Source organism: Colobus angolensis, unplaced genomic scaffold (assembly GCF_000951035.1).
Source record: "Colobus angolensis palliatus isolate OR3802 unplaced genomic scaffold, Cang.pa_1.0 Scaffold139, whole genome shotgun sequence".
In the NCBI taxonomy this organism is placed as follows: domain Eukaryota; kingdom Metazoa; phylum Chordata; class Mammalia; order Primates; family Cercopithecidae; genus Colobus; species Colobus angolensis.
Window position 1 is genome coordinate 695,353 of NW_012114477.1, and position 11,130 is coordinate 706,482.

The following is an 11,130-nucleotide window of genomic DNA, read 5'->3' on the forward strand; positions in this document are numbered from 1 at the left end:
AGCCTCCCGAATAGCTGGGATTACAGGTGCCCGCCACCAAGTCCGGCTAATTTATGTATTTTTAGTACAGACGGGGTTTCACCATGTTGGCCAGGGTGGTCTCGAACTCCTGACCTCAGGAGATCCGCTCGCCTCAGCCTCCCAAAGTGCTGGGATTACAGGCATGAGCCACCGCGCCTGGGCCATACTTTTTATTTTATTTTTTTAAGAGCCAGGGTCTCACTCTCAGTTGTGTGATTATAGCTCACTACAGCCTTGAACTCCTGGGCTCAAATGATCCTCCCGTGTTAACCTTCTGAGTAGCTGAGACTACAGTGTGTGCCACCATGCCCGGCTAATTTTTTTGTTTTTTTTGTTGAAAGGAGTTCTCGCTTGTTGTCCACACTGGTCTGGAACTCCTGACTTCAAGTAATCCTCTCGTCTCCCAAAGTGCTGGGATTATAGGTGTGAGCCACTGTACCCAGCCACATTATTCTTTTTTTTAATTATCAGAATTCTCTTTACAGAGGGGGTGTGGAGAAATGGAGGCAGAGAGGTTAATCAGCCCAAAGTAACCCAGCTCTTACTGAACAGAATGATCACTTGCACCTCAGCTGTTCAGCTTTAAGATCTAGGCTCTTCGCACTCCTCAGGAGAGATGAATGTGCCAGAGCACCAATTCCCAACAGAACCACAGCACAAAGGCTACCAGGAACCTGTTGTTCATGGCAGGCAATGGGGCAAAGAAAGGAATGAAGGAGGAAGGGGAATTCCACTAGATACCAGTAAGCACCCCCACTCCCACCTCTCAACCCTGACATTACTGAAGACCAGAAACGTTTCCAGACATTGCTAAGTGTCCCCTGGGGTGAAAATTGCTCCCGTTTGGAAACAATGTGATAAGGGGACCAGGTTGTTGTCTGGTTGTTTGTTATTAAATGTGGGAAACTGCAAAGGTCAGTAACAAATAGTTGCAGCGTGCTTTCAGGGATGCCATGGCAATCAATAAGCAATAGTCAGGGTGCCCCGTGCTCAGGTACGTGACAAATACCTACTTGTTTCACTGACCAGAGAAGGCCTGGTGAGGCCAAGACCTATGATGTGGAACAGCTGTGACCAAGTCCATGGGACAGTTAGCCTCTTCCACTTCCCACAGAAAATCAGACCCAAGGATTCCAGCCTAATCATCCCTCTTTGAGAATCTCACCACGCAGGAGTGTCTAAGCCAGACTTGGGTTAAAGCCCAGGGCACTCAGGTATCCCAGGAAATACATATCTGTGATCAAAACCCCAAATGAGAATGGTATGCAGAAGGATAAGGCCCCTTGGCTGGGTGCGGTGGCTCACGCCTGTAATCCCAGCACTTTGGGAGGCCGAGACGGGCAGATCACGAGGTCAGGAGATCAAAACCATCCTGGCTAACACGGTGAAACCCCGTCTCTACTAAAAATACAAAAAAATTAGCCGGGCGTAGTGATGGGCGCCTGTAGTCCCAGCTACTCGGGAGGCTGAGGCAGGAGAACGGTGTGAACCCGGGAGGCGGAGCAGTGAGCCGAGATCGCACCACCGCACTCCAGCCTGGGCCACCGAGCAAGGCTCCCTCTCAAAAAAAAAAAAAGAAAAAAAATGGATAAGGCCCCTCATCCCCACAATATCTACATGGCTTGTAAAAAACTCTGTAGCTTTACCCAAGTTCCTGTCTCAAGTAAAGACCCATCCAGGTAAGCCCTGTTCTGTGTCAAGGCTGAATGTTATATCCCAATGCAAGCAGCAAAGATATTGAGATCTTCTTCACTGAAGTTCTTCAAATTCACTGTCTGGTTGTTTGTTATTAAATGTGGAAAACTGCAACCCATTGGTTTTACTCAAATTACTAACACTTCAGAACCAACATTCTTTTGGTCCCAGTACTGCAGAACAGAATAGCTCACCTTTACTCCCTGTATCGTCCTCTAGTTTCTGTTCATTTCCACTAATTTTATAAAAGGGTTTCTCTAACCCAGTTAAGCTCTCTGAGATCATCTTTACAGTGGGGTCATAATGCCAGCTCAATGAACTCAGATTACAGGTCTCCTTTCACATTCTCAAAAATGATTAAGGACCCCAAGAGCTTCTGATTTGGTTATATCTATTGATATAAATCAGGAATTATAATCTGAGAAATCTTTAAAACACAGAATATGCAGGCACACATTCCATTAGTTGTCAGAGTGATGAAGTCACTAATTTTTTTTGTATTTTTAGTAGAGATGGGGTTTCACCGTGTTAGCTAGGATGGTCTTGATCTCCTGACTTCGTGATCCACCCGCCTCGGCCTCCCAAAGTGCTGGGATTACAGGTGTGAGCCACCGCGCCCAGCCTTGGATTTCAATAAGTTTTATTTTCCTGTCCTCCATCCACTTTGTCATGAAGAGAGGATAACAAAAGTCTGTCTTCCCTTCCCCAAAATTCTCTATTTTGGGAGTTATTCTTTGAAACATAAGTAGAAAATTTCCCCAGGGCAGCCTGATGCATAAAGAAGGGTTTGGTCTCTGTCCTCATTGTACTGTACCTAGATTATCCATAACCCTCCCTGGGAATAACATTCTATGGGATGCAGGGTTTGCTTTCCCCCAGGATTCAGTAACATCAGTCACTCACTTCTTTCCTGGAGCAACTATGCTCCATCACTTAAGGAAAAAAAATTGCTTATTTTTTTTTATACCCACTGCCCTCAACTTCCATATATTATGAAAGGATTTAAGTAATACCATTGTTTTTGTAACTGCGGTAAAATATACATAACATGAAATTTGCCACTGTAATCATTTTTAAGTGCACAGTTCAGTGGCATTAAGCATATTCACGCTGTCATCAAACCATGACGACCACTCATCTCCAGTACTTTTTCCTCTTCTCAAATGGAAGCTTCATACCTATTAAACAACTCCCCCTGTCCCTTACCCCACCCCAGGAACCACCATTCTGCTTTCTGTCTCTAAGTATTTGACTCCTTAAATAATACTATTTTGAGTGATAAAAGGAACTGAAGCAGCCGGGCGTGGTGGCTCATGCCTGTAATCCCAGCACTTTGGGAGGCTAAGGTGGGCGGATCACCTGAGGTCGGGAGTTTGAGACCAGCCCGACCAACATGGAGAAACCCTGTCTCTACTAAAAAACAAAAAAACAAAAATAAGTTATCCGGGCATGGTGGTGCATGCCTGTAATCCCAGCTACTCAGGAGGCTGAGGCAGGACAATCCCTTGAACCCAGGAGGCGGAGGCTGCAGTGAGCCAAGATTGTGCCATTACACTCCAGTCTGGGCAACAAGAGTGAAACTCTGTCTCAAAAAAAAAGGAACTGAAGGACAATAAGGGAGGGAGAAAGGAAGAGAAGATGGACAATAAGAGTCACCATTTGGTTTAGTGCTTTTGGTTGTGCCAGGAACGTGATCAACACTTGATATACATTATCTCCTTTAGGGGCTGTTCCCATCTAAACACGCAGAGGGGTTAAGTGACTGCAGGAGCTCACAGAGCTTAGAAGGCTTGAGACTGAGTGTGGCTGGCTCACGCCTATAATCCCAGCGCTTTGGGAGGCAGAAGGATCGCTTGAGCCTAGGAGCCTGTTGCCTGGGTAATATACTGAGACCCTGTCTCTACAAAAAAAAAAATTTTAAACTAGCTAGGCATGGTGGCACACACCTGTAGTCCCAGCTACTTGGGAGGCTGAAGTGGGAGGATTACTTGAGCCCGGGATTTTGAGGCTGAGTGAGCCATGATCATGCTACTGCACTCCAGCGTGGGCAACAAAGCAAGACCCTGTCTCAAAAAAGGGTTAGAACTGGGGTTGGAACCTGTGTTAGTATGATGACTAAACCCAAGTCTTAACCCTTACATGCTCCCCCTCCCCCAACCACTTTGAAAAGTCAAGCTTCCTTTGACTCTGTTCTCTGTCTTCTGGTGATTTTGGTTACCAGAGTCTGTATTTGTGCTTTGCAAAGAAGTTCCCAAGACACTGAGGGCTGGACGTGGGTTAGTGGGCTGACCATATGGTTCAATTTTCCATCCACCCCTCGTACCTTGGTTTCCCCACTGCTTATCAGAAGAGCCAGGATTAAAAATCAGCTCTCCTCCCTCTCAACATAGTTTTCCACCTTCCCATGCTGTTGGACATGTTGCTTCTACATTTCACATTTGCCTAAATGTGCAAACAGAGAAAGGAGAGACGGCAAACATGAAGAGCCCTCGGTAATTTCACTGGCTTGAACCCCGCTAAAGCATTTAAAAGAATAGATGTCTGGGTCCACTGGGTTCCTCAAAACATCTAGTGGCAGAGTAACTTGATCTCTCTGCAACCAGAATAGATGCCACTACCAAGCGAACATTCCCAGAACACAGATCCTACAGTACCCGCTCTTTTGTCAGACGCCTTCAGTGGCTCCCAGTTCTTTAGAGAATGAACACCAAACTCTTTAACTTGAGAGCCTCTTCCTTCCATAGCAGCTTCCAATGCTCCTTGAAGAACATCTTGCTCCCTTTTCTTCTGCCCTGTTCTGGAGATTCTTTTCCTACCTCATGCTGTCTCCTCGTACCTTTATCTTACACAACTCCCCCTCTGTAAACCTGCCCAACTCCTCCAGTCCACGTGGACTCACTTTTCACTCACCACAATCACTCTCTATGTTCAGGGGAAGAAGAGGATTTGATTGTATGTAGTACATATAGACCATGAGGTCCTTCCAATTGAACCTTCTCTGAATGACTCAGAGATAGACTGAGGACATCGCCCACAAGCTCATGATCACATACATGACTTAGTGACTGCAGGGGCCTGCTACGAGGATGGCAGCCCAGCACTGCCTGCCACCAGCTCTCTTCTGGAGAACACATCTCCCCCTTGCTCCCCACCCATGACAGGGCAGCCCCTGGGGCACAGTTGACTAGCCTAAGGATGAACCCCCCAGTCCAAGATGGGCCAATGAATCCCTTTTCTGGAATTTTTCAGACTCAAAACCCAGAGAGTTCAGGCCCAGGGATACTGGGGGGCTGTGTCTCCTACCAAATGGGGAGTGAGAGAATAAAGCAGATACATGGATGGAGAAGACTTGAGGAGGGGGCCGCTGGCATCCAAGCCCTGGAGTCAGCTGCTGTGCAAGGGCATCAGTACCCCTGTCATGGGTTCTGTGATACAGCCCAGAATCCTCAGAGCAAATTCCTCTTTCTGCTCAACAGAGCTCAGGCTGAGTTTCTATTATGTGGAACTAACAGTTTTAACCAAGCCTGTGACTACTAAAAGGCATCTGATTTCTTTTCTTTTTTGGGGGGCTAGGGGTAGTGGGGGCGGGAAGAGGGAGAGAAACAGGGTCTCACTCTATATCCCAGGCTATAGTGCAGTGGCATGATCATGGCTCACTGCAGCCTCGAACTCCTGGGCTCAAGAGATCCTCTTGCCTCAGCCTCCCGAGGAGCTAGTACTACAGGCGTGTGTCACCATGCCCAGCTTATTTATTTATTTATTTTTATTCTTTTGTGGACAGGAGGTCTCACTATGTTGCCCAAACTGGTCTTGAACTTCTGGCCTCAAGCAACTCTCCTGACTCAGCCTCTCAAAGTGTTCAGATTACAGGTGTGAGCCACCATGCCCAGGTGAGCATCTGATTTTTATCTAGAAAAACTGGCAAAGACAAAAGGAGGCAAAGAGAAGAAAGGGTTGTTTGTGTGTGTGTGTGTGTGTTTTTTTTTTTTTTTTTTTGACGGAGTCTTGCTCTGTCGCCCAGGCGGGAGTGCAGTGGCGTGATCTCGACTCACTGCAAGCTCTGCCTTGTGGGTTCATGCCATTCACCTGCCTCAGCCTCCCGAGTAGCTGGGACTACAGACACCTGCCACCACACCCGGCTAATTTTGGGTATTTTTAGTAGAGATGGGATTTCACTGTGCTAGCCAGGATAATCTCAATCTCCTGACCTTGTGATCCTCCCACCTCGGCCTCCCAAAGTGCTGGGATTACAGGTGTGAGCCACCGCGCCTGGCCAGAAGAAAGGGTCTTATTTCAGATCTGCAAAGAGAAGCAGAAGGGTCTTATTTCAGATCTTGGCTCTTCTGAGCTGTTCAATCTCCGGTTATGTAGAGAACTCTCTAGGACTCGATTTGCTCATGGTAAAATGGGAATCTGGATCGGATCTCAAATTAGCCTTAACAATTAAAGGAGACACCATAAGTAAAGCTCTCAGCACTCGGCGAGCACCCAACACCTGATGGCTGACTTCTACATGGTCATCCAACATTTCCCATAAGCCAGGCTCTGAGCTAAGTGTTCCATAAATATGTCGTAGACCCCCCACTACAATGACAAAAGCAGCATCAGCCCTGCTGCACAGAGGAGAATGCACCGAGAAATGAAATATCTTTTCCGAGGTCAGTCAGTCAAGGCTGGGTCTCTATAACATGACATTCCCTTTCTTGTCCTTTTCTTAATTTCCCCACATTGTACTCTTAAGCCTTGGGGAGAGTTAAGGCCATGCCTGTTGATCATGTTGTTTTTCTTTTTCTCTGTTTTTTTTTTTTTTTGGAGAGAGAGAGAAGGTCTCTCTGTTGGCCAGGCTGGAGGGCAGTGGCACAATCTCAGCTCACTGCAGCCTTGACCTCTTGGGCTCAAGCAATCCTCCCACCTCAGCCTCTCAAGTAGCTGAAACTACAGGCATGCGCCACCATGACTGGCTAATTTTTGTGTTGTTTGTAGAGATGGTATTTTGCCATGTTGCCCAGGTTGGTCTCAAATCCCTGAGCTCATGCAATCAGCGCGCCTCAGCCTCCCACAGTGCTAGGATTACAGACATGAGCCACTATGCCTGGCTCATGCTGTTTTCCAAACCTCTCCCTAAGAATCTTCTCTAACATGGGTGGTGGTTATGGGGCATTTATTCCGCCTTGAGCTACAGAGTCAGGGCAAACCAGGCTTTGCTAGAAACACCAGCACCTCTCATGTTCCCTGCCATGAGACTCTCCACAGGTGAAGCTATTAAAGTCAACCTTCAAAATTCTTAGGAGCTCTATAAGATGCTGAATAAACACTGATTGAATTGGAGGGTTAAAATGCCCGGGACATAAACATAGACTCCTGTGATTTGGCGATGGTTTTAGACCCTTACATTGATTGATTGATTCATTGATTGATTGGAGACAGGGTCTTCCTCTGTCGCCCAGCCTAGAGTACAGTGGTACGATCACAGCACACTCCAACCTCCACCTCCAGCGATTCTCCTGCCTCAGCCTCCCAAGTAGATGGAACTACAGGTTCGTGCTACCACTCCCAGCTAATTTTGTTTTTTTAATAGAGATGGGATTTTGCCATATTGGCCAGGCTGGTCTCAAACTCCTTGCCTCAAGTGATCTGCCCGTCACAGCCTCCCAAAGTGCTGGGATTACAAGTGTGAGCCACCGTGCCTGGCCAACACCCTTACTTAATAGCAAATTAAATGTCAATTTTATTCTATTTTAACTTCTTAGGACTTAAACTGTCACAGGTAACAGAGTCTGTCTTTCAATGCTGTAAGTAGAATCTCTCCAAACTAGAATATCAAAGAAAGATTTTAAATATGATACAGAAGCTCAAAATATTAGAAGAACAAGGAACCCAGAACAGCCTCTTCACATTAAGTACAAGAGAGAGGCTCAGAAAGCTGGAGAGATGTGTCCATGCCTGGTCTGAGGCAGGGCCTGGCCTGGCGCCCTGGCCTGCTGCTCCCCCCTGGGGGCTTGCCCTCATCCCAACTCTGCCTCCCTAGCTGATCCTGTCTGTACCTCCTCCCACAGAATGGAAAAGAAGAGAAGGAGGGGATCATAAATCATATTTCTTTCATGAGTTTAGAGCGTTCTTTTCTGAGAAGTTCAAAAGCACTCAGTAATAAACCGAGGTGACAAGTTTATGTCTTTTGCTTTTAAAATGAAATTTTATTTGAACTCTTGGAGAGGCATTTACATGTTTTAATTTAGGACATTGCTCTCTTATTTCAAGGTTTCGCCCTGTGGCATTGTCTGTGAGTGGGTGGGTGGGTGAAGAGGGTGGGTGCTGGGGAGGGGGTTAGCCTGTGTCTAGGCCACCCCTCTTCCCCCACAGGCTTTTCCGAATGCCTGGCCCGCCTGCAGCGGACAGAGTCCTCTCTTCGTGGGTTTTCAACAAGTTTCAACATCCACAGGAAGGAGCCCCCACCCTCAAGCTAGCTTGGCTATTTTCCTCCTATGCCTTTTCTGCTTCTGTCCACTGCTCACTTTTTCAGAGCCAAGAAATGGATGGAAAATCATGAATTCTGCAGGGACTAAGCTGCGGGAATCACTTTGCCTTCCTTCAAAGGAATTTTTTTTTGCTACCAGATCCTGGGGGCTCAGAAAACAAGAAAACGCAGTTGTCAAAGTTAATGAAATTGAGACTGAGAACAACCACACTTTAAGAAGATGATGAGAGAAAGAGAGAGGGGCGGCAGGAGAGCAAGAGAGGAAGAGACTGAGATCTTGACTCATTGCACCTCCCACACTGGCCCAGGCTTTAAACAAATGCAAAACTGTCTTTCTTTGGCCCAAGCTTTTGTGCTAATGATTTTATTCAGGTGTAAACTCAAAGCCAAACTGCAATGACTAACCATGTGCAAATGCTGCCCGCCATCAGCTTTTCCAGAGAAACGTGGGGGCTGCTGCTTGCAAGCAGGTAGAACCACATGCTCAACTTCTGGGCCCCTGCATCCAATAAATATTTGGAGAATGAATCAACTTAAGAAGCACTTAATGATTCAATATATGCCTAGGGTTTTTTATTCCCCCTGGCATCACGGGCCAGCAGGCCAAATCATACAAAACTCTCCAAGTAAAACCACTACATGGTTGTTCCAGGCAGAGGAGGAAATAGTTGGGTTCTCCGAGTGACTTCAGCAAGTTCCCCCACCACTAAACCATGGGAGAACTACAGGATGACCCTGTGATCCCTGTTCCAACCCATTTATAGATGCGAGAGACACAAAGATGGAGCCCCACTAGACTGGGGCAAAGCAAATGAAGCCAAGGAGCTGATTCCTGCATAACAGCAGTTAAAGTACAGGAGAAAATGTTATAATAGGAGCGTAATGCCTACAAGGAAAGCACTGTTCCTACCCTGTAGATGTAGCTGGCATTTCTCCTAGGAAAACACTAAAATATCCTCAAGGGAGTCATTGCTCTCCTACCACCACTAAGCAGCTCTGGCCAATTATTTAAACGATGAAGTATCAGGGCCTGAGCCACCTAAAACACCTCGATTCAACTTTGTGAACCGTAAAGCAAACAGCTAATAATTCCTGTGGGGTTCTTTTTTCCAACGAAAGGGCAGGAAAACTTGACAAATGACTTGAAGTTATTCAGAAGACAAAGGGATGCAAAAACCACAAATAGATTAGACCTGTACCTGGGGCCAAAGGTCTTTCAAGAGACAATGGTAGGGACTACTTTAAGTCTGGAAAGTCTCCCCTCTCTAGCACCCTGCTTCAAAACTACCCCTTCTCTCTCCTGGATTTCTCAAAGACAGCCTCAAGAGGTTAGGAACTAGGACAGTTTTTTGCCCCAGCTCTCTCCCCATGGTACCTAGAATGGCAACTTTTGAGAATATAATAGATATCCAGTCAGTACCACTCTCCTTAGGAGAGACCACCTTTCTCCCAACCAAACTTCAAATCACCTTCTCTGAACCTTTCTTTTTAACAAAATGATGCAGTTTAAACAAAATCCAGTTTAAAACAGGTTGTTACCTGTCATATTTTAAGATTGTTGATGAGTGGCTTTCCAAAGTAAATTTATTTCTATCTTATACTGCAGTCAAAGTAAGGCTCACCCTCTTGGCTAAAAAGTCTTTTTTAGTACTTCTAAATGGAGTGATGGTAGCCAATGGCAGCAAACATTTATTGAGGGCTTACTTTTGTGTGAGGCGTTTGCATCTCATCTCACCTCCTAACCACCTATGAGGTAAGTTCTAATACAGGACCATAATTGCTGTCTGCCATTCTGAAACCAAAAAAAGCTCTAAAACCCAAACATTTTCCCATAACTTACTTGGCAGCAAAACTTAATGGACCTGAAACTCATCTGGAAGCAAAGCTGCCGTGAACTAACATTAGGTTATTTAGATTTTAGCTATCCCACTTAATGTGAAGATCCCTATGGTTTGCTATACAAATGTGAATGTGTTTGGTTACTGAGTGCTTCCCTAGGTCTCTTGGAGGTCACTTAATATAAAATCTATACCCCTTAATGCCTTTCTAAATGCCTCAAATCTCAGAATTCTGAAACATCTTGCCCCAAGGGTGTGAGATAAAGTATTGTGAATCTCTATTATTAGCCCATTTCACAGATAAGAAACTAAGACTCCTTAAGGGAAGCAACTTGCCCAAGGCCACATGGTGGACAAGAGGCTAGAGCCCACTCTGAGACTGGCAGTCTCTCTGAGTCTGGGCTTGTAAACACTGGTGGGCCACTAGAAGGCATGTCTCAGTCCCCACCTTAGACAACTTCAGCTGGGAAGGAGCACTGTGCCAGCATGGCTCTTCTCCATAATCAACTATTTGAGGAATGCTGAAGTGGAAGAGCAGAAAACACCAACCAGAAACACTTACCTTGCCTAGGACAGTGAGGCATGGTTTCGGGTCCAATTCTGGCTGTTCCAGCTTCACCACTCCTACCCAGCCATATTCATACAAGTCCTCTTCATCATTGTTATTACATAAGCCCAGTGGGTGCATCTAAGAAATAAAATGGAAAGAAAACTTCAGCAGGCAAGCTACACGTTTGCTTGACTCATACTCTGTATTTCTCGGATACTATAGCCAAAAGTAATGTCAAAACTTAAAATTTTAAGAGTGGGGACGGTTTTTCAAGCCAAGGGGAATTTTATTTCAGCACAATGAGCTGAGCACTGGGGAGAACACGATAGAGCCATTATAAATGTATGTTATGCATGCTTCTTTACTGCCTTTTAAGTGATGGTGATCCAAGGTGGAAACTGCCCAATAGGATCTAGGGAAAGAAAACAGCACAATTCCCACATAAATGCCAATCTAAATTGCTGTGAAATACCATAAATTTAACACTAAGTAGCAATTACAGACAAGACTAGCTAGGTTAGTATCCAAGATCATTTGGCTTCTAGACTTCA

At 45.8% G+C, this 11,130-nt stretch overlaps 1 protein-coding gene across 1 annotated transcript in view; it reads right to left on the reverse strand.

Annotated features, from left to right (window-relative positions):
* The window catches only part of ZNRF3 (zinc and ring finger 3), a 74,490-nt gene extending 63,771 nt beyond the window's left edge, over positions 1-10,719 (reverse strand). Inside the window, exon 1 of the mRNA XM_011934818.1 lies at positions 10,592-10,719. Coding sequence (XP_011790208.1) covers positions 10,592-10,717 — 126 coding nt within the window. The 5' untranslated portion in view covers positions 10,718-10,719. The remainder of the gene's footprint in view (positions 1-10,591) is intronic.
* Positions 10,720-11,130: the final 411 nt, after the last annotated feature.